At 44.4% G+C, this 24,797-nt stretch overlaps 1 protein-coding gene across 1 annotated transcript in view; it reads left to right on the top strand.

Moving 5' to 3' along the window:
* The window catches only part of LOC138563372 (zinc finger protein 91-like), a 347,835-nt gene that overhangs the window by 14,280 nt on the left and 308,758 nt on the right, over positions 1-24,797 (top strand). Inside the window, exon 2 of the mRNA XM_069642851.1 lies at positions 20,642-22,018. Within this exon, the coding sequence (XP_069498952.1) occupies positions 21,033-22,018 (986 nt within the window). The 5' untranslated portion in view covers positions 20,642-21,032. The remainder of the gene's footprint in view (positions 1-20,641; positions 22,019-24,797) is intronic.

Here is a 24,797-nt window from a genome sequence, read left to right as displayed (position 1 = left end):
TTTCCACCACCGCCAGTCTGCAGGCAAGTAACTGGCAGGCGGTTCCCCGGGCTCTGGAGAGCGTTCAGTGTTCCAGGAATGATTCCAGGAGGGGCAGTGTAAGTAACCATGGTGGAAAACAAGTCCAGGAAAGTTCAGTAGGGGTGTAAAAGCAAAAGGAATTATCGAGGCTGAGTACCCCAAAAGGAAATACACCAAACGCAGGCTTACAAAGATACACAGATCTTTATTCAATAACTGAACAGTTTTCAAAGGAACAAAGTATCCGATAGCTTTCTGGCCCTCAGTACAACACAGCGAATACCAGCCCTTTCGGTGTGTGAAGTGAGTGGGGCTGTACATCAGAACATTCTCTCTTTTATACAATTTGTAACATGATGTCCAGCCCATCTATAAGTTAATAATTCTTCGGGCTAGAGGTTCCTGCTGAGCTCACTTCTAATTTATACATCTATATGCGTATGGATTATTCCTAGTATATACTCCAATAAGGTTACAATGGCAACAGTGTATCTTTAGATTTAACATTAAGCCTTAGTACATGCTTTAAACAATGTAGTTCAACAAGTGTTCACATTCAGTGTGCTTAATATATGCTCGCGGATCAGTTTCGTTGGCACAGGTAATCCTCGATCTACAGGTCAACGAAGGACAAGGTCTCATTACATGACCCTAACATTTGGCCTACGGGCAGTTTAAGCATTAACTTGTATGTAGAGGTCAAGACGGCCAAGTTACAAATAGAAGAACACTGTCCATCCATTTTAGAACACAGGGTGACTTTGGAGTAAGAATCAAAATGGCGGATGAACCTAAAATGGCAGCTAAGTCGATCTAAGGTCAGAACTTTGCAATGCGGATTTCTTCGCAGAGCGACTGGGCTTAGGCCAATATATACAATAAAGGAGGCACAATATGATTTCCCATTTAACAGTGGCTCGAGCAGCTCCGCGGGAAAACGGAGATAGCGAGGAGCGGCACGGGAGATTCACACCAGGAAGGAAGCAAGACTAGACCTCAGAACCACGCAAAGTCGAAGGGTTTGAGTAGACCGGACGAAGGAAAAGGGGACCAGGAAACAACTTGCCGGAGCAAAGAGTACGGACAAGCCGAGCGTTGAGATGTGCTGAGCCGCAGGGGCGTGTCTCTTTTCAATGAAGCTACAGGCAGTTCTAGGAGACTAGACTGTGTGTTTCCCAACGGCGTCGGTCATGTTGAAAGTAAAAATGGATGCCGCATTACGGTGCTTGAGGGACCAGGTCGTCCAGAATGGGCGGAATCAAGGATTCATGACATGCAGGACATGCACTCCACCCAGACACCCATACCAAAAGATGTGTATTGGGGCAAGTACCCAGTCTTTTAGCACACCACAATGCAATGCATTCATGTCCGTTTCAGTCAGGGCTGTCTCAATCATTGTGGCACACACACAGAGACATAACAGAGAATGTGAGTTCGCTTCAGACTCCATTCACTCCGGGGCCACCCCTAGGATGTACCCACATCACACAACACGTGGGAAGGCTCCTGTCAGTCTGACAGGAGGCAGCCCCAGAGCCATATATGGTATTTCCACCCAACAGCCATCCAGGAGGAACGGACAGAGTCGGGGCTTCCCAGGACTTTGGGAAACAAGGGGCCTCATTACAAATGTGGCGGTAAGGGGTTAACGGCACCACTAAGGATGCCGGTGCCCTTAACCCCCTACCACCGCATTCCGAGGTCCCTTAGCGGGTCCCACTAAGGCCGGCTGGTTTTACCAGCTGCCCTTAGTGGGAGCCGCTAAGCGACCAATGAGCTCTTAGCGTGCCCGTTATTAGCTCCTTCCCCATTGAGCCCTATGGGGGCTCGAATGGGAATGGGGAATGGTTTTCAGAATGGGGACTTACTGGGTATTGCAAGGTTGGAATGACCCAGTAAGTCCCCATTCTGACTACCCGGACATGGGTTTGGAGGCAGCCATGGCGCATAGCACCATGGCTACCTCCAAACTCTTAATGAGGCCCAAGGTAAAAGGCAATAGATACCAAGAGGCCACAGGGGCCATCCTGTTTTTTTTTTCCCAGGAATTCCTATGGCAGGGCTTGGGTCTCCCAAAATGGAGGACACTCAGAGCCACTGCCAAGTCAAAATGTAGCTGCCACCAGCCCACACCCTGCTCTGTGGGCAACACACAGGTGCACAAAAACACACATAAGGGGTACAAGTGTGTACCCTCACCGATGGGTGCCATAAGGGTATCCCATTTGTGATGTTCACCAAACGATAAAATGAAGAGCTGCACTGCCAGCGATCTTGGCTGCACGTCAGTGGCAGAAAACATACGGGAAGCCCACACAGAGAAGTGGTAGGACAAGAACAGGAGGACCTGTCCCTCCATAAGGCATTTCCAATATCACAACCTTAGAGCCTGTACCTCAAAGGTCCTTTGGAGCAAGGCTAAACAGAAGTACCACATAGTTTTGGTGGATATACTGGCATCACGAAGCAGACATGGACAATAGGTTTGAATTTGGTACAACAAGATTTATTAACTTAAAATGCAGGGTGCAGTAAGGCCTAACTTACACTGTACTAAGGTGGGATGTCCCTACCGAAAGAAAATTAAGGATAGTCTGTGACAGGAAGTCCAAAGCAAATGTCAGTCTGTGTCCAAAACATGCTTGCCCTCACGTTTAACTGTATGCAATTTGTAGGGATGGCAGCATCAACATGAACAGTGTACAAAGTAAAGTTCAGAGCTTTTTCCAGTTCTTGGATTGCAATCCGCTTCGCCTTCCCCAAGTTTAAATATTTCATAAGGCACAAGGGTTACCTTCTCCAAGAATTCAAAACGCAATTCCTTGGGACACTTCCCAACTCTTAGGACATTGTTACTTTTCACCAGTTCACAAGGGTAGTTCAATTTCTTGACTTCAAAATCACCTACTAGGTTGTTGTAAAACACAAGCATCTTTATAGGTGCTTTCAGTGGCTTTTCCATACAGTGGTGCAAGGCTTAGTTATCAGACCACACGGTCCTCATATTACAGGCCACGCAACCGAAGCCCTTCCTTGGCTGCTTTCTCATCAACACTATTCCACTGCTTCCACTTGACAGTGATGCTTGAGTAATTCACCCGTGTCTCACTCTCCTGACACTTGATTGGCCATTATGCACACGTTACTCGTTCTTGTATCCAACTGGCTCTTGCCAATGCAGTCTTCCTCATAAACTGCAGTTCTCTGTTTGGGCATACTCCCAAACTTTCTTTCATTCAGCTCAATGTTCAAGATTGATCGAAATGTGAGTTCACTCTGTCCGGTATTCAAGAGCACTTATATTTGCTTTCACTTTGTTCAGCATTCAATGAATTACCCGTTCCATTGAAATCAATGTTAATTGCTTGCTTTACATATGCAACTGCAAGCCCGGTGTTCCCTTTTCTTGGTACACTCATCGGTCAGAGCTTACGGCTTTGCTGCAAGGTCCTCAAACCACGGATTCTCTGCTTCCCGTGCATTTCTTCACGTCATCTCCCAGCGGCTCTCCGTGGCTCTGCTCACCCAGCGATGCTCCTCCTGCAGTTCTGGATTCTCACGACTGCTTTGCTCGGTCACGCTGGTCCTCTTGCCGTCTGCCACCAGCCTCCAGCATCCTCCAGTTCCTCTTCCTGCTGCATAAACTCTGCATCCTTTCTTGGCTCTTGAGCGCTCCACCTGCCACACCGCTGATCCGGAGAGGTCGGACTGCACCCAGCAGTCCGTATCACGGCTTCCACAGCTGCCTCCATTTCAAACCGGTCAGCTTTTAAAGTTCCCGCCACCATGATTAGTCCAGACAAGACTAGACTGATCACTGCTGAAGCGGTAGTCCGGTCTTACTCTTGCTGTCCCCCATCTCGTCTCAGTACCTAGCTGAGGTTGGCACATGTCTGAATTAATAAAATGAAGATGTGTCTTCTCAGTCGGTCTGTTCCTTGTCCCAGTACCACTTGTGTATCTTGGTAAAGATTTCAAGGGAAGAACAGGGAAACTGCTGACAAGAACCTACAATGGGTTGAGGGATAGAGGCATTATTCTGGAAAGGAAATGGGGATGGGGGGCTACCATGTCTCACCTAAGAACATCCACTCCCCAAGTCTCCTCCACCCAGGTGATCCTCCCTCGCATAGCCACCCCAGCCAGGATCCATAGGTGATGGCCTTTCCCTGGCCACCCATCACCTGCTTGGCTTTAGTTTGTCTCCCTATGTGAGAGAGGGTATACCCAGACGTGGGTCCCTTGTTCGCTGCGCCATAGGGAACCAAGCTGCACCTCACTAAGGAGGCCCAACAAGCCTTAAACATGTCTGGAGTTGCTTGTGTTTCTGTGCAGAGGAGAGCTGGCCTAGCAGTTCAGCCAGGCCTGGTCCTATTGGTGGCAGTACCTGACTGATTTGCATATGGCTGGACCCCTTTTTCAATGGCGTAGACAGGCTAAAGAACAGTGATGTGGAAGGTTACAAGCGTCACATGCTCAGAGACCTCTGGGCGCTAACCCACAATACACAAATCAGCAGACATGACCTAAAAAAGTGTATAACAATATATGCAAATAAAAATCAGAAAGAATAAAACTAAAACAATTAGCAAATCGATGCAATACTGAGGGGTATTAAATCAAAACATTTATGAAAATAAGGTGAGGCTTCCTACAAGTCCACTAGTAGTCTTAAATGTGAAGAACCCACTGGCAGGTATTGACACACACTTTAGAAGAGCAGCAGATTGCTAGACCCGCATCCCACCAAGACACACTCCCTATTTTTCGGGCACATCAATCATTCAGCTCTACCCTGCGTAGGACCTTCAAGCCGGCAGTTCTGATCATTCCTGGCCCAGTCCTCTGGCGTAGCCATGCCAATACTTGGTTACAGAGGGCATCTCTAGGTTCTTTCCCTCCTGGATTCTCTAAATAAGTAATGTGGATATTTTCGTCGGTACCTGAAGAATTCTCTTGTGGTTTTGTCCAATATCACAGGCATTTTAGATTTGCCCATACAGAAACTTTTAAGAGTAGCGGAATTAGTTCTGACGAGGAAGGTCGGGAGGAACATAAAAGTCTTGATACTGATTTGAATGGTGGATTGTGTATAGCTTCAAGCTCTTTGCAACCATTTCCCATTTCTAAGGATTGATCAGTTTCATACAGACCTTGAAGCACCACCAGAAGCGCCAAGCCCAATGTGAAAGAAGTTGGCATGGCTAAGAGCCCTCATTCGATTTTCCCTCACCAATGCACACCCCAGGAGGTGGTAGAAGTCAGATAACTAAATAGGAAGCAGTGGCCAAACAGCAGCCAGGGATGGAGATTGATGAAGGAAACTGGAAGGAGAATGTGTGGGTTCTTCGGGTGAGGTCAGCAGCAGAGGTGGGTCAAGAAACCAGCAGGAGGAAGGAAGAAACTAGTTCATGGAGAAGCTGGTTGGAAAAAGTGTGATATTGGTCAATGGTAAAGTTGTCCTGCAGAGTGGGTGTATGTAATGAAATGACATTTATAAAGCGCGAACTACGGCCCAAGGGCCTCTACGCGGTATCAACAGCGTGTGAGAGAGAAAGACCAAATAAACGCAGATGAAAATAAAAAAGATGTCTTCAGGGCTTACCCAAAAAAGGACAAATGATCATTCACATTTCGAAGATGGTCTGGGAGAGAATCCCACATAGCGGATGCGAGAGTGGAAAAGATTCGGCCTCCCGCATGTGCTCTCCTAAATCAGGGAACTGTCAGGAATTTCTGAGAAGCCGAACGGAGGGACCTTGAGGGAGCATAGGGAATAATTCAGCCTGCCGATACTCAGAGCCAAGGAGATGATGCAGAGAATCTTAAACTCAATGCGCCTGCACACCACGAGCCAGCACACAATGAGCCAACACACCACCATACACCTGCACACCACCATGCGCCAGCACACCACGAGCCAGCACACCACCATGCGTCTGCACACCACGAGCCAGCACACAATGAGCCAACACACCACCATACACCTGCACACCACCATACACCTGCACACCTCCATGCGCCAGCACACCACGAGCCAGCACACCACCATGCGCCTGCACACCACAAGCCAGTTAAGTTGACAAAGGAGAGCCTGTGAATTAGACAACCAACCAGCTCCAGTCGTGCTGCAGCATTTTGAAGAAGCTACAGTCTTTGGATCAGGATGGCTGGTTGGGCCAGATCTATTCCATTCAGTCAATGGACCCGAGAATCGATGCAGCGACCTCCTTTGCTTGGGACTCAGAAGGTCCTCAAGATCTTCAGCTTCATAAAAACCGGAGTTGCATACTGATGACATCTGTAGCTCCCGGGAGCCAGACTGCAAGATTGTGATACAAGACTGTGGACTGAGTTACTAGGAACAGGGCAAGGGCTGAGAGAGTCTGGCCAGAAATCATAAATCCAAGCTGCCTGCAATTCAGCAGCGCCTGTCACCATGATCTGTTTTTTTTCTCCATTCAGTTTCAGCCAGTCCTTGGCCATCCACTCCCCTGCTGCTGCAAGACAGCTTCTCGACTGAGAAGGGGGATCACTTTTGGGAGAATCTAGCTGAAAACGCAGCAGAGTATTATCGCTGTAGGTATAAAACCGTACCCTGTGCTCCTGAATTAAATCTGCCACCGGACATAAGTAAAGATTAAAAAGCAGCGGGACGGAGGCGACCCCTGGGGGGACCCCACATGACGGAGACCATGGAGAAAATGGAAAAGGAAATACTGATCCCTGTGCGTGTGCTCTGAAAGAAAACGATGTAAACCAGAAAGGAGGAGGATCTGAAATTCCTGCCCTCTCCAAGCCCTTCAAGAGAATACTATGAACAATAGTGTCGAAAGCTACAAAGTGGTCAAAAAGAAATACGGCACCGGCCTCCCCGTGGTCTTGGAGGCGCGCCAAGTCATCCACGACCAAAATCATCACTGACTCCATACCCCTCACAGGGTGAAAACCAGATTGAAAAGAAGCATGTAAAATAGCCCTGGGTTCTAAGAAGCGTGAGAGTTGGAGGGTAATAATAGCCTCCATGAGTTAATGACACATATCGGGATTGAAAGAGGCCGATAAATAGCTGCAAAAGCTGGATCAAGCTGAGTCTTTGTCCATATAGGGATACAAGTGTGTGCTTCAAGGCCTCGGGAACAAAATCCACAGAAAATTAAGTCTGAAGTACTGCAATGAAAAGTGGAATGACCTTAGCACCCAGAGAGGAACCGAGCCGCTGGGGAAGCCGACTTCAGTTCCCAGAGGGTCCTACTTACAATGTACCCCTGGGGGAGGCACTATCCAAGTGAAGAATATCCTACTTTGAAGGAAGCATCTGAATAATGTCGGGCTCAGACGTAGGGGTGAACCAAGTCTCAGTTATGCACCATAGATCAGGAGAGATGGGGAACTGCCGACCTGACATTAAAGGATAGTTCCGGGACTTTTTTTTTATTGTCCCTACGGTTCGGCCATGTGTTTTTAAGCATAAATCGGTAGATCGTAGAAAACTTTCCTATGGACCTTACCCGACTTTTCGTCCATTAACGCACTCGAAATCAGCCGCCATTTTGTGATAATCCTATCATTTCCCCCCATCGCCCTGGCTCACCTGCGTTTGCGGCACTAAATCATATCCCCCGCCCCTGAAACAGACTTTATCAAAACATTCATATTCCCCGCCTCTATCCGTGACATGACTGTGCTGCGTAGGCAAACGCGCCCAGGCGTCTTCTACGCGACTCCACACAGAACCCGGAAACCAACACAGATCAGCTCACAACACAGCGCGCCACAATTCGGAATATGAAACTGTACTTTTAAATCAAACCGCAAGATTGTACATTTGGCAAAGTACATTTATTGGACATCAAATGTTTAGAGAATATTCAGCGATTTGCATTTTTCTTTGCTCTCGATCCAAAATAGTTCGTCTTGAGGCAAGCGATGTTCGTGTGCAGTACACAGGGTGTTGGTTTACGATAAAATAAGCTCTTCGGTCGCACTGATAATCGCATGGCTGTTCCAACAACGAGGCACTAGGCCACCACAACGGTCTGTATGTTGCATCTAGCCGTTAGTACCGCGTAAGGGCATACTTGTACTTGGCGATCGTCCCATAAAATGGTCAGGGTGGTAACGTTGTTCACGCAGAGAAGCAACTGGCGGCTGTAAAAGCCATCCGCCGGTGTCTGGTACTCGTGACACAGACAATAATGAAGGATGTACCTGTTTTAAAAACATAAAAAATGAAATTAGTCTCACCATCAGATCTTTATTAAAATTATTCATTTTATATATTAGGTCGGGAAATTATTTCATAGCTAGGACAGTGCAACTGGGTATTATATGTCATTTCCAGTAACCCACCCCCTCTCCTCCGCCTTTTTCAGAGCCGCCTGAGCGCCAGTGGACCACTTCGTCACTGATATGATATAATATGGCATTTGCAACGCGCCTATACACAAGTGTCTCAAGGCGTGGCGAGGCAGGGAGCGGGGGGGGAACAAGGAGAAGACAGACAACGATCCTACTAGGCCAGGTGTCATTCAGATCGCGCAAGTGCAGGGGTAGGGGGAAGGTAAAAGGGGAAGGGGAGGGGGGAAGTGGAGTACAAGGTAAGTAGCATAAAATAATAAATACATAGGGCCAGCTGGTGGCGAGTGCAAGGTAAGTGCAGAACAAGTGCTGGGAAGGGGGGGCTGTAGGATACTGAGACAGTCCCCCAGTGCAGGGGTTGACAGGGAGGCAGTGCAGGTGGAGAGTGGAAGGGCCCAGGACCGAGGTCGCAGACAGTGGACCAGTTGTAGCAGGGGAGAGGGAGAGAGAAAGCAGAAGCAAAGAGGATGGTTTTGAGGTGCTTCCGTAAAAGGAGATGGTTCTCCTCAAGATAGTGCGCTGTACAAAACAATATGCCACATAGAACGAACAAGTAAAACTTAACCCGTCTTTAAAGCTACTGTATAGTAATTAAATTGCGGTATAAACTCATCTAAAGAGTTACTTACATTATATTTGCATTTTCCATTGTGTCTTTGCGTAGGGCAGCCCCGAAATACCACTCCTTCTATGCCGACGTTATTTCTTCTAATGAACGAACATTAAATGGCTATCGTTTCTGAAATTTTATTCATTATCGTTTCTTACGTTATTGCACCACACCCCCAAAAAGAAGTCTTTCGGGATGGTCCCGGCCTGTCAAGGTCAAATAACAATAGAACCTTATACTGAGTCGTGGGCCATTCCGGCACCCGAGCAAAAAATCAAAGCAGCTGACCTTCACTTTGAACGAGCACACATTCCTAGTTAGCTACATTCAGTGTAAGGCCATCTCACAGGACTTGAAATTTACACTCCATCTTTGCATTTTGTCTGCGTGCTTTGCAGCCCCAGAGAACCATAAATACGGAGACATTCTATATTTTTTGAAAAATGATTTATATTACTGTTTGGTTTAATTTAATGCGCAAATGAACAAGGTTGGATAGACACATTGCATGTACACTGAGCAATCACTTTTATGTACACAATACATAGCTACACATATTCAATGGGCCTGCGACATGAGGAGACTCGAGAGCAAAGTCACAGGTGACACCCGGGTGGTTCGCACTACTGCACGGTGAAGGGAGGGGCAAGGGTGGAGAGACACATTGCATGTACACTGAGCAATCACTTTTATTTACACATTACATAGATGCACATATTCAATGGGCCTGCAACATGAGGAGACTCGAGAGAACAGACAATCAAATTACAATCATTTAAACCGTGATGTGTATTTCTCAATGATCTCTGCTTTAGGTGGACATGGAACAGAGGCAATGTTGGGTGGCAATGCAGTTGTCCCCTGCACAGGTTCGTTCACAACTCCATGTATGTGCCTATCGAGGACATCTACGATAAGTCTCTCAATAAACTCATATTGCATATCCTCAAACACTGGTTTGATCACCCATTGTTTACTTCTTTTAGTGAAGGCCTTATTGTAGCGAAGCGTCCCTAAAGTTCCGGTCGTCCTACTTTGTTGACGGCCAACATTATGCTTATGTGCCAAAACCGCTATAAGAGTCCGATTTATCATGCCCTCCATGCCAAAATGCAATCGTTTTGGCCTGTACTTTAGGCACATATTGTGGAACACCTCCAAATCTCCTGTGTGGCAGAATTCCGTGAGTCCCCTCAAATCTCTTGTTATAGTTTTATCAAATACAATCTTTTCAATGGCTTTGTGAGTGGGTGATGAAGGAATCAACCACTTCTTCTTCCGTGCCTCCTCTGTGGACAAATGGCCATGTTCACAATTGTGGAAATGTTGGTTTGTGGTCCAGCGGTGAACGTTGCTACAGTGTAGCATTACTGACCGCCATTTTTCCAGTAGAATTTCCAATGACCCTTCACATGTTTTTGAGCTCCACCAAAGATGGTTGCTGATTGACTTGGACCACTGTGAAATACCTTGCATATCTTTTTTTTTACCTGCTGCCGACATTTTTTTATTGATTGTTTTTGCAAGATGCCATACGTCAAATTGATGATTTATATTTTTGTACTCTTCTCTCATTGTCTTGGCAATTGAAACGTGTCTGTCCGTGGCTATCAGGTCGATCACCATTCCCCGCGATTGTAGTTCTTGCAATGATGCTACAAAGCCAACTTTCTCCATGGCCACTGAGGATGTACTTTGTGACACCTGCACGACCACCGAACTCACAATTTTCTTACTTTCCATGTCCTGAAAGTGGTAGGTGCAGTACTTGGCTGAAAATCCTGGGCTGTCGCACTGTCCATCACCGGCTAGCCTGAACCGTTTGCCCGCGAATGTACTTTCAATAGACATTTTTTCCATTCTCCAAGCTTCGCTAATGGCTGGAAATAGATAATCGGTTTGGTATTTGTAGAACTGGGTTTTCGCAATGAAATGGATTCCCACCAACTGAAAGAAATACTCTAACTTTTTAAAACTTGAACCACTAAAAAGTGCGGCCGCTGCACAAAGTAGATTGCCTGCTGGCAGTTGCACCAGCATGGGTTGTGCAGTCCATGAGAACGGATGATATTGTGTACAGGTGGCATGTATTTTAAGGTTAGTGCCTCGAATTGCACGAGTCACATTAATCAATGGCTCCCCACATACTTCCCCACCAACCGAATGCCCACATTTCATCATAATAATAATATCAATCAAACAACTATCGAATACAATGAATTTGGCCTCTTTCCTTATACTGTCACTCTGCATCCCAGCTGGTTCGGCCTGTAACGTTGAGGACATGTCACTCACATTAAAGGTACAATCTCTGATATCGTCTTCCGCTATGTTCAGTGATATTGATGGTGTTTCATTGTCGTCCATTTCATTCTCTTCCATTGCAACATCTGTTCCTTCTCCGGCGATGGGAGAATAAAACAATTTCTTCAACTTTCTCGCGGTCTTAGTTTTTGCGGGTGTGGATTCTGTGAATTGATCTCCGACTGCATCCGAACTACCAGGAGGACATTCACTATCAATGGCTGGTGGTGGTATAGCCCTGTTGTCAATTACTTCATATTCTTCCCATTGGCACGATGCATCTCCAGTCTCAAGTCCCTGCCAAAAGGTTTGACAAGCAACATCTCTCGTTCGCTTCACTGTCTGTGTAGATCTAGTTTGTACACCCACTCGCAACTAGAGGACAGATTGGAAAAGGGATGTTCAGTTTAAACACAACTTACAGTATTGAACTATTAACAGTGAAAAACAACATAATATAGTGACCAGGACACTAACCTTCTTTTGCTTTCTTTTCTTTGAAACTTTCTTGCCTCGAACTTCAACATCTGGACGCTGTTGCTCCGACTCGTGTGTGCATGTCTCCACTTCCTCTTGCGCTGCAACGACTATATTTTCATGATAAGCACATCCATCACGCACTGACGCTCCATCGACTCCCTGAAACATAGAACTTTCATTAGTATGTATAATAATATTGAAAACACAAAATGTACTTGGGGACCAATACCCACGTACATCTCAATAGCAAAACACGAATGAACGCATTGTGTAGAACATTCAAACGACAATTATTCACGCATTGTTGATCTAGTTAGATGGAACTGTCAAGATCCATACCTCGGGCTCCGCATAGACTTCCATTGATGATATTATTGAAGATGACGCTTCAGCAACTCCCTGAAACACAGTAATTGCATTAGTATGGTTTTCTATTTTGTTAAAAAGAACATAAACTTTGTGCAGGCGTCAACGGCTCATCTAAATAGACCTGCACAAATGATCAGTTGTCTAAAATAAATAATGGATATCTAAATATGATTCGATTTGCTCGATCGTTGGAAGTGTCACCACCCAGAGATCTGCATCAACTACTAGGGGTGATGTTCTTGTAGAAGAAGCTCCGTCATCTCCCTGAAACATAGTACTTGCGTTAATAAAGAAGGAAGTATAGCGGATGTAATCACGTCATATGATCTCGCTTGATCGAACTGTCAGTATCCATACCTCGAAATGCATAAGAACATCAAGGGACGCTGTAACTGCGGTGCACACTTCTGCAAGCTGTTGCCCCGACCCGTAACTGCATGCTCCCCCTTCTTCTTGGACTAATGCTCCATCGACTCCCTGAAACATAGGACTTTCATTAGTAATGAACACAATATTGAAAAAAGAAGACACATAGGAGGGCGACGACAGAAGGACATATCAATGGCTAAAAACGAAAGAAACATTGTGTGTAACAATCACGCTACAAGAATGCAAGATCTGATGATCTCCATCGATGGAACTGTCCGGAAACGTACCTCGAGCATCTGAGTGACATCAACGGTTGTCGTCAATGCGTTGGACTCCTCAGCATCTCCCTGAAAGACAGTACTTGCATTATTTTGGATAACAATAATTATAACTGAAGACAAAGACTAGAGGACGAGTACTAGGGTGTACCATTAGGTAAAATAATTACACGATAAATTAAAACTATTGATTTACATGCCTAAAACAAGTCAGTGGCAGAATAGCTAAGTAAGATTACCCGATAGGCGCTTGAAGTGGCTGATGACTGCAATAATGACACAGATGGAGAATCTTCCGCCTTCATATTGAGTGGATACATAAATGGGGAAATTATTGTTAGCTAATGCTACACACTACCGCAAGGCCGAGAGCTAAATCCGTAAACTTGACTCACCAGTGGAGGGATGTGGACGAATAGAGTGGGAATAGCGGTTGAGAGCAATTTCCGCGTCGCTCGCGGTGTTTTCTTCTTTATTAGCAATGATGTGGAGTACATGTCTGAGCTAAAGTGCCTGCTGCAGATGCGGTATCGATCACCCCTCTTGTCCGCAAAGACTTCTAGGACTCTACTTTCAAGCTCAGACGGTGGATATCCGCAATATCGGACCCATTCTCTTATCTGATCTATTGTCTTAGGGAAAACATGCATTATAGTACCTTCAGATTTATTATGGGTCTTCGAAGGGCAACCGCCAATGGAACAGGCAGGCATTGTGGAAAGTTCTGAAAAGTAAAGATCAACAATTCTCAATGAATACCAATGTGTTAAAAAATTAAATGACACATAAAAGGTCCAATGCAAGGTTTGTTTTGGTTCTTGGAACTATACACGTTATTCACATGCGGATAAGTATTTGAATAACGTTAAAAAAATAGAAAAATAATTTGACTAAACTCAGAACATTTGACTAGTTCCTTGCATGTACTGTCTTGAACGAAAAGAAAACATGGATGCAATTTGATGACTACTAGCAAATAGATATAAATTAAAAAATTGGACGCAAAATGATTATGGTACATGGCCTTACCTTGACGAACAAACAGTTAGATGCAGGGATCAGAGTAGTTTCTTGTCGTAGAACAGGGAGCAGTTCACAGGTTGCAAACGGACGAGTTTGCTCGAAGTGGTCACGGAAGTTCACAGAGACGAAGAGCAGATAACCAGCACCTTCACGGGTTGACTAGCAAAGCGCAAAGAAGTTCTCATTAGAAATATGAAGTGGGTTATAAAGAATTCGAAACAGGGGTGTGTTTGTGAATGAATGACGTGTATATGTCGTGGCATTATGCGGTTTGCAGGGGGGCGTCCAGTGTGAGGGGGGATGCTTGGCAGGAGACACGGGGTCTGGAGGTAGACATGGGAACAACAACCCATGCTCTATAGACCACTTTGAAGTGTACATGGTCTTTGGCACCTCTTGGCCTTTATCGCTCCCTGACAGATCCATTTGCCAGTTCAAGTACCCCGGTGCGAACTGCCTTTGATAGGGCGGGGGGTGGATTGGGGCGGTGGTCGTGCAGACAAGACACAGGAAGACTCGTGAATGGAGACACACTTATGTGGATTGAAGGTGGGCGGCCAGCGTGAGGGAGGATGCTGGCCGGAGACATGAGGTGTGACAAGACAAGGCACAGGAAGACTATTCAATGGAGACACACTAGATTCATTTAAAAAATCAAAACAACCATTGTTAAAATATATGTTGGGTTTTATTTTAGATCTTAATTTCAATTGAACATAAATAATAAACATTACACATTGTAAAGTTCCGGTTGCAGCACATCCAGGGAAAATCTGCGGTATTGTCCACTGTCGCTGGGGAAATGTTGTCTAATGGCAAGTACCGCACAGGCAGGTATTACTCTCCGAACGCGGTGTCCGAGCCTCCCGTGAAGCCACCAAGTGAAGCAACGATAGGCCACCAGCCTGTACCACCTGTGAAAAAGAAAGATGCAAACTGTATTAAAATGACAAAACTTTCTTATCAATGTCGATTCAGGTAAAAAATGTCATTCTGCTTTGAAAAAAATTCTATCTAGAAAATGCACAATATGGAACCAATTTACATGCGTTCGAATGATATGTAGATGTAATTTTATATGTGGGAGACGACCATGAAATAGTAGTGGCATCACTGACATCACAACCAGAGTATACTTACTCGTTACTCGGATTACGCGGACGAACAGTGCCGCGAAGTTCGTGCATAAGCACCATCGTCATCCTCAACACGGTCCGTGAGAGGCAGGCTTCCCTGAACTCTGGCAGCTCGGTGATGCATTGCGGACTTGGCTCGCCTTCCGAAATGTAGGCCAAGCACCCGTAATTTTAACGGCAGCAGCAGTTCTCCTCAGTTGGCATTATCTCGCACCGATTGCACGTGCACCAGGTGGAGACGCCGTCCATGCGACATGGTCCAGGCTCTTCATCCGTTGACTGGTCCTCCCAACTGCCGTCCGAATCCCCATCGTTTTCGCGTGCTTGCCTTTCCAGTAGTTCCTCCTCGGTGTACTCGGGCTCGTACATATACGGCATTATTGTAGCCATTGTGTGGTAAAGAAAGTAAAATAATTTACAGAGATGGTACAGGTGTTCACAAGGCCTAGAATCGGCGATGGTAGCTGACCAGAGCACAGAAACGAGTCACAGAATACTCAAAGTAACACAGAGAGAGTAATGGAATCGAAAATCTGCTGCTGTGTGTTGTGAAACGGTGTGTTTATACTTATTGAGGAAAGAGGCGTCCTGCCATTTCCATGGCGACACTTCATTAGCTGAGGCGCAGCGATTGTTGACACGAAACGTGCTTTGGCATTGGGAAATGGGCGGTACGCGTCTGCTGATGTCAGGCTCAGGGGCGGGGGATTTGATTTAGTGCCGCAAACGCAGGTGAGCCAGATCGATGGGGGGAAATAATAGGATTGTCACAAAATGGCGGCTGATTTCGAGTGCGTTAATGGACGAAAAGTCGGGTAAGGTCCATAGGAAAGTTTTCTACGATCTACCGATTTATGCTTAAAAACACATGGCCGAACCGTAGGGACAATAAAAAAAAAGTCCCGGAACTATCCTTTAATTAAAAAGCCCATAAGGTTAGATGTTTGAATATTTGGTTCCATGTCGTTTCATCGCCTGCTTTTACATCGCCAGGCCTTTAAACGTGCACATTCCATCAAATACCCTGCGTAGGACGTAGGACAACCCTCACCCACACTTATTATTTTACTATTGTCCACCCACCCAAACCCTTATTTACCCTTTCCCACCCCCCCCTAAAAAATTCGATGAGCACATTCGATGTAATGTGCACGTTTAAAAGCCTGGGGATGAAAAAGCAGGCGCTGAAAGGACGTTGTACCGAATGTTTCTGGTATTACCTAAGCGGAAATCATTAGACCTGTTATTTGTTCACCCAGTGTCGTTGCACTCTCTACTGAAGCCGAGTCTCATCAGGGGCTAGGGCCACCATCTTCGCCCAATGTTCACCCAATAAGCACTGGACGCTGTGCCGACATGTAACCCAAGTTGCACATTCTGACAATGCTCAATAACTTTGGTTACCCAGATGCAATACGGCCCTTCACCTTCTATGTCTTTCACACGGACGTTACCGTTGGATCCCGATCCTCTGACCATCTCTCTCCCACATTGGGCCAACAGGTGTCGGTTAACTTCACTTCTTTTGCCAAGAGTTCTACACGCCTCCAATGATGCAACTATCATCCTGTATTACCAATCGCTCTATCAGTGCCGTGGTTTGTTTGTCTGCTGCAGTTTCAGTATATCATATGTGCCTTTGCTCTAATCAAAACCTCTTTCTCTTTGTGCTTTACCGTATTCAAGTAATAGTATACTGCTGCTGTTTACATGTATTCCCTACCGTCATTCTGCCAGCTTGACCATAATAGCCTAGCCTTATATACCATATACGTTATATACCACGTCTCGCCATCCAGTGTCCCACTCCCCGAAGTCCCCACTATCCAGGTGATCCTCCCGCACTGGTCAACCCCCAGGAACTGAATCCAAAAGCGATGACCATGTCCTGGCCCCTGGATGACAAATCCCGGGGATTAGAAGGTGAGACACCTTCAGGTTTGTCACAAGAGACAGTGACGTGGTGCGATGAGAACAGCCTAAGAGCTAACTATAGAGAAGGGTCAGGTGCGAGAGGGTGTAAAAGGTGTGAGACTGGCACTGGGTGAAAGAAGGCACCATTCCCTATTCCCAGAGAGACTAATCAATGATAGATGAGGGAAACTTAGAATTTCCCTAGGGAGGCAGATAGCCAGCGTCTTAGGGAAAACTCCTATAGTCCTAGTTAAAAGAACAGAAATGTATTACCGATCTGTAGTGACCAACAGCCCGGTAGGGATGTCTGACGCTGGAGGTGGGACCTAGGCCTGGCGAAGTAGAGAGAGAAAAGGGCCAGCACTAGTGCCAATATTCCCAGCCCATTAGGCCCTGAGCAACCTGAAGAACCGTCTGATATTTGATGCATTTTCCAGCTTTAGAAGGTTGGTAACTAAAGAAGAAAAAGGATGCCCTTTCAGATGGTTCATGGCTCTTTGTTCAAATGTATATAGGGCATGTGAAATTACTATGTTGACTCCAACTCAAACATCTTAATTGGTGATATTAAAATTATTGAGGGGCATGATATGATAGTGAATGATCTGCCTGATGGCAATGACACAGAGACCGGCCAAATGTTAATTTAAAGACATTGATTCCTCCAATGGCCAAGAATCCTGGGGTTGATATCCTTATTGGGAGAGGACCTAAATCCCAGTTGTATTGATTGTAGTGTGTCTAAGATGGGTATGTTTCTGACGGGTAGTGGTGTTAACAGCCAAACTAAATCTATTAAAGCCGCCTGCTCCTGGTCAGAGTTTTCTCACAACCTTTGGTTGAGTATGGTGAAAGAATTCAGGATTAATAACTCCCCCCTCACTCCCCACCTAACACTCGGAGCAATGGGGTAAAATCATCTACCATTGATTATTTTTTTGGGAGTGAGTCCGTGTCGGATTTCACTACCCATAGGATCCTGCAGTACTTACAATGTGTGTTAACGTTAATAATTTTGGTTGGAGAGAGAAGGATAAAATTGGTGCCGTCGGGATAAATAACAACTTGAATCGAATAGGATGGACAGATATAAATTTACAAACTATATGAAGGACTAGAATCAGTGGATGACATAGAAGATTGGATTAGTTCCATGACCTCTAATTCTTTTACGCCGGGGAACTTTTGCTCTGCTAAATTGATGTAGCGATTATTGTAACTGACTGTACTTTAAGGCACTTCCATTAGTTAACCACACAGCCCAAGTGCTCACTAAATATAGATTTTAATAAAGATTTTATTGTAGAGATTATTAGGGCATTTAAGATGTCCCGGGCTCCAGGCACAGACTGGGTGTCCAATGTGGTCATACGAGCTAAGCCCAAATTATGGCCTGATAACTTAATGTGCTAAAATCTTGTACACAAATAGATAAAACATTTGAAGAGAATGGCAGTACAAAAACACATTACCAATCACCTATTAAACAATGTTCTTAATTCAAATAAGACAAATTAAATCCTTCACGTTACTTTCTTTGAAAACTCTTGCCATATATAAAACAATGTGCAATTCATGACTAGATATCTTTCCAGAACAAACATTTGCCCAAAACTGATCACTATCAATACAATTCAAATCATATTCTAAACTCTCGGACCCATTTTTATAGTGCACCCTTAGAGAGCTACAATCTGTCAGAAGATGCCTGGAGGTCTCCACCTTGATTTTGCAGTCTGCAAAGTCGTTTTTCAATAGGCATGCTATATTTTTATAATGAATTATTTAAACCAGTAGGTGAGAGTTGGAGCCGCCTCCCCTTTGTACGTCCTCTTCATCGATTTTCCTTTGGCTTTCGATGTAATCGATCGCTCTAAATAATGGGCTAAATTGGGAAAGCTGCAACCGCCTTGGCCGCTCCTTCCTGCTTCTCAATGTTTACATGATAATAATGGGACACTGGTTAGACTAAACGCCCATGGGACATTATCAGGCCCAGATTCGATTGAACGGAGCATTAAACATGGGTACATGCCTGCCTCTGGGCTGATGTTGGTGAATCACTTGTTGATGCAGGAACTTTCGCACTCAGCTGGGTAGGGCTAATGTTCTCTACCTTGCGTATGCAGATGACCTTGCCATCTTCGATACGGCTTACTTTGGGATCTGCAGAAGAGCCCACGCTAGTCTAGATTATGCAATGGAAAATGGCCTGGCTGTAAATATGGCTAAATCCAAATTTATGAGGAATGGCAAAGTTAAGAGAGATAAACAAACCATCTTCATAAAAGACGGCATGTTGATAGAGTAGATAATTACTGTAGGAACACAAAGAAGAGATTGGGTGCTGTGAAAGAAGCATAATGCTAATGCAGAGGCTACCATGGGGCTCATTAAGAAATGTGTCTCAAGTGACGGGGGACATAGCCTAGTTGGCATTATATCGCTTTAGCGACAGAAGCTGGTAGCCAGTATGACCTATGCCTTGGAATACTCTTTGGAGGAGCATGATGTGTGGACTAATATCCTTGAGGGCAGCATCTGAGGGCAGCATCTGAGGGCACCATCTGCAGGAGGATCGGGGGACTCTTGACTGCTCGCCTGATAGACGCAGTGAGACTAGAGCTAGGGTGGTGGCAACATCAGTTGAGATAAATAGGGGGCAATTGCTTATAATAAACAATGGGCCTCATTACACGGTAGGCGGTAAACCATGGCGCTATTAGATTGAGACAATTGCCTGGAGTCCAGACTGGAATGAAGGCATTGGTGTGTTGATTAAAGCATTTAAAGGAAAGGCGCTGGCATGGAATTGGTTCGCCAATCATCACCATGTTGGCAAGCGTGCTTCTCTGCATACTTTTTCAAGAACTTACTTTTTAATTGGTAAACCTCTAAAGTATATTTTTCAATGTCAATGTTCTATCTTGAGAAGGATCCTTATGCTAATGAGGCTATACCAGCTGCGGTCCTTGCGATTTAGGGTTACGTGGCTGGGTATCTGTTTTGCTTTATCTTGGTCACGTGGGGAGACCTTGCACTTTTGTCTCCTGGACCCTCGCAAAATCAGCTATAGGACTCAGATAGGCAAAGAATTACACATAAAACGCTGGTTATAATAATAGTATAAATGGCTCGTTCTAGGCCTGTTATTCACTCATAAAATGCAAGAAGAAAAATAAACACATAGTCGGTTATACATAAACATAGAAAAAGAGCATCACAGTTAGGATAGTTGCAGAAGACACCTTAATCTCGGCCACCACAACACTGCTTAGTCCCAGAGCAGGTAGGCAGAGAGATCACTCATGCTAACGGGGTCTGAAGCGGAGCGTCCTCCCTCTCAGTGAAGGGCCTTATGATCTTCAAAAAAAATTGTGATTGTGTGATGAATTGGATTTCAGGTTGGAGCTTGTCTTTGTCCGTTGGAGCCACTAAGGTATGGCTGGCGTTTGAGCGTGTGATTGGCCTAAAAGTGGCTGGGGTGGTATTATAAGGTCTGTAGAAGCCGGAGGCTGTTTCCTGGATCTATATTGTATTTAGTGCATATAATATACTGATTTATATTTTATTTTAACACTGTTATATGTTAGTTTAATATGTGAAAATTTATTTTGAGAGCTAAAACACAATTCAAAAAAAGAATGTTAAGTCCTTTAATGTGAAAGAGTAGGATTAGGAGAAGTGAAGATTACTGGTAAAATATTGGCGCACTTCCTGCTGAGTTTACAATGACATGAAATAACACATTAAACCTTTGGTTCTTTCAACAGGGAGTAGAGCCATCACCGAAACCGAGGGTCTGGAAGCGAACATGAGACGATGAGATATGCCGTGGAATAAGAGATGTGCTACAGAAGATGGGCAGTGCCATTCCACAGAACTTTTAATGAAATCATCCTCCTCGGGAGAGCCCAAAGCCCGGCCCATCTATGAGGAGCCGTACATAGTGAAAGGTATTTTCCTGCAGGGTTTGTGAGATGTTCTTTACTCACAGTTCCAGTCCAATCAAACACATAAGAGGATAGCTCAAGGGCAACATGTTTGTCTTGGAAGCATGGAAACGCTGAGCAACACAGGTTTTAATCCTGGCCCAAGGGTGCTTAGAGACAGGTCGCTGGTATTAAGCTTGTGATAAAAGATTCAATCATTAATTAATCTCACATGGCTGATAAACCCTATAAGTGTACAGAGTGTGAGAAAGGTTTCTCACAGATCCAAAATCTGCACAAGCATCAGATGATCCATACTGGGGGTAATCCCTACAAGTGCCCTGAGTGCAAGAAAAGCTTCAGTACTTCCTCATCCCTGAAAAGACATCTTAGGATCCACACTGGAGAGAAGCCCCACAAGTGCACAGAGTGCAGGAAAAGCTTCATTGATTCCTCAACTCTTAGAATCCATCAAAGGTCCCATACTGGGGAGAAACCCTACAAGTGCACAGAGTGCAAGACAAGCTTCATTAAATCCTCAGGCCTGAGAAGCCATCTCATGATCCACACTGGAGAGAAGCCACATGAGTGCACCGAGTGCAAGAAAAGGTTCAGTCACTCCTCATACCTGAGAAGCCATGTCATGATCCACACTGGGGAGAGACCCTACAAGTGCACAGAGTGCAAGAAAAGCTTCAGTCAATCCGCAAACCTGAGAAGCCATCTTATGATCCACACTGGAGAGAAGCCCTACAAGTGCACAGAGTGCAAGAAAAGCTTCAGTCAATCCTCAAACCTGAGAAGCCATCTCATGATCCACACTGGAGGGAGGCCCTACATGTGCACAGAGTGCAAGAAAAGCTTCAGTCAATCCTCAAACCTGAGAAGCCATCTCATGATCCACACTGGAGAGAGGCCTTACAAGTGCAGAGCGTGCAAGGAAAGCTTCAGTCACCACTCAAATCTGATACGCCATCAGAAGATTCATACTGGGTTGAAGCCCTACAAGTGCACGGAGTGCAGGAAAAGCTTCAGTCGTTACCCAGCTCTGAGAATCCACCAGAGAATCCATACTGGGGAGAAGCCCTACACATGCACAGAGTGCATGAAAAGCTTCAGTGACCCCTCAGCTCTGATAGGCCATCAGAAGATCCATACTGGAAGAATTCCTACAAGTGCACAGAGTGCAGGAAAACCTTCAGCCATTCTTCAGCTCTGAGAATCAGAGGACCCATACTGGGGGAAGCCCTACCAGTGCACTGACTGCAGGAAAGTGATTAGCGCTCAAAATTCATCAAGCCATCAGTAGTATACATTACACTCTGAGAAGAATACACATGTACAAGTACTGTACAAGTGTGAGAGACACAAAAAACGCAATAAAAGGGTTACAATCACAGCATCATTCAGGTCTCGGCAGCAGGAGAGGAATCGGGCAATTACATTTACATTTTATTCTTATTTTTTTCCTATTGTGTTTTGGTTACATAATAACCTTTCACAATGATTATGTATTTTTATCATTATGATATTTTAAAATTCATTTCTGTTTTTATCTTACAACTAAAATCCAGTTTTTCCTTTCATAATCGCCATTAAAATTCAGTTTCCAAGAAATGAAACCTTCTCCGTTCCTTGTTTTGGATATGGATTTTACCTTTTCTGCATTTCTGTTAGCGTATAAGTTCATTATGTCCAGGAATCTTATCGTGGACATATAAAAGGATATGTGTCCAGCATCAATTATCATTTTCCACACAAGTTTTTGGCAAGTTCCTAAAGTCTTTTAGATGTTTTTCATAATATTCTTTGCGTTGATCGTCCAGTCCTGTGCAGCTTATTAGTAGATGTTCCAATGTTTCTTTTTTGCAGTTTTATTTGCAGAATCTACACTTTTCTTAATTTACCTTCCCCTTATTTTATTGGGCAATTATAGCTCTTGTTGGCCATATATCGAATCTCATTCTCATTATTTTCGCTTGATACTTCACATCTGGGTATTTTTGCATGTATTTTGGGATTTGTGCTCTGCTTTTCATTGCAAATTTAGATATTTTAAATATTTTGTAGGTTTTACATAGCTCCATCATTTTTATCCGATTCATTTAGCTCTTTCAGGATTCGTTCTCAATAGCGAGTTCTCTAGGTCTGCCGTAATCATTATTTCTTTACAATGGTCTCTCCACGTTTTAAGATGTCTGTAGTTCTCATTCTTCAATGATTTAGAAATCACAGGAATTCTTGAGTTTTCATGTTCCTCTGGCAATAGGCATTTTCTGTACATCATTATCGTATCCCACGCTATTCTTCCTCTTACAGAGGTTAGACCCAGTTTATATCTGATTACTGATATTGGAAAGCTCCTAGGGACCGGTAGTAGTGTTTTCCAACAAATGCCTTCTATAACCTCCCAATTAGATTGAAGGTGTGGTAGTTTAGTCTGTTCACCATACATGATAGTGGGAATTACTTTCTGTTTATAGTATATCAAAACAGGTCTATACGAAAATGTGCCATATTTGTGGTGCATTATCTTAGCTTGTGATGTCAATAGGTACATTCTATGCATTATTTCGCGTTTGTAAGGTGTTTTATTTTGATTGTTGTTCATGGTCATTCACAAATATTTGTATTCTGGCGTTCAAACAAGCGGTTCTATTCCTATGTACTACTTGTATTCAGAGCATTTTTGTTTCGCCCTGTGATTTTCGATCTTAATAATATTTGTTTATTGTACATTGATTTCCAATTTATTTTTAGATGCATAATGGTACAGTGCTGTATGTTTCCTTTGGAGGTCTATGGGTGTAATAATGTGATAGCAGTTATACAACCATGTTTCAATCCTCTTTCAGTCTTCATAGGTTGTGATAGTAAGCCGTTTTGATCCAACTTGATCCTGATTGATGTATTTGTGTTGAACTGATGTATTGGGTTAAGTATATATAGTTGACAATCGACCTTCTTTAATTTTTCCCATAGTAGTGACCTCAATATAGAATCAAACGCCTGTTTGAAGTCAACAAAGGCAATGGGCCTCATTACACGGACGGCGGTAAGGGTTAACGGTCACCGTTAATGGCAACGGTGACCGTTAACCCTTACCGCCGTACTACGAGGTCCCTTAGCGGGTTGGTGCTTTAACGCCTGCTTTTTGCAGGCGTTAAAAACCAACCCGCTAAGGGACCTCGGAGCTAATTACGGCACCGCAAAATTGGGGACAGAAATGGGAATGGGGAAGGGCAATGGCGGAAGGGGGATTTACCGCCCCACCGACCTTGGAATGGGGCGGTAAATCCCCTTACCGCCAAGGCGGTGCCGGTAATTTACCGGCATGGTCCAGGGTGCTAATAGCACCCTGGACCACCGCCTTCCGTGTAATGAGGCCCAATGTATAATGCTCTCTTTGTTTCCGTCGCTTGTTCTTTGAGTATAGTTAAGATTAGCAAGTTTGTAGCAGTGCCTAGCCCCGATATGAAACCAGATTGATTTGTGCCTTTTTTCATTTATTTTTTTATCCATTTATTCATGTGTCGTAGTAATAGCTGCGCATATATTTTACCAGGTGCATCCAACAATGCTAATGGTCTGTAAATGTTTGGGTTATTTCTGTCACCTTTTTTAAATATAGACATAATTATGGACTGTTTCTAATTTAAGGCAACGTACCCTGTCTGTTCAATTATTCTGTAGATTTGATGTAAAGCTTCTGCCCATTTTTCAGGATGAAGGTTTAATGTGTGATTGGAAAACCCTTCAGGCCCAGGGGCTCGTGATGAACTAAGTTTTTTGATGTCTAAGTTATCGATTTTTAGATCTTTTACATTATTCGGTCTTCCTTTATGATTGATTATGTGTTCATGATCTGCATATAGTTGTGAGAAATGTTCCGTCCATGTGTTTGCACTGATAGTATTCAGAAGTGTTTGTTGAGTCGCTTGTTCATTCACATTTTGTAATAAATTCCAAATGCGTGCCCACGACTTGGACATTATTG

Source organism: Ambystoma mexicanum, chromosome 1q, assembly GCF_040938575.1.
Source record: "Ambystoma mexicanum isolate Mex_15411 chromosome 1q, UKY_AmexF1_1, whole genome shotgun sequence".
NCBI lineage: Eukaryota > Metazoa > Chordata > Amphibia > Caudata > Ambystomatidae > Ambystoma > Ambystoma mexicanum.
This window is presented reverse-complemented; position numbering and strand designations above follow the sequence as displayed.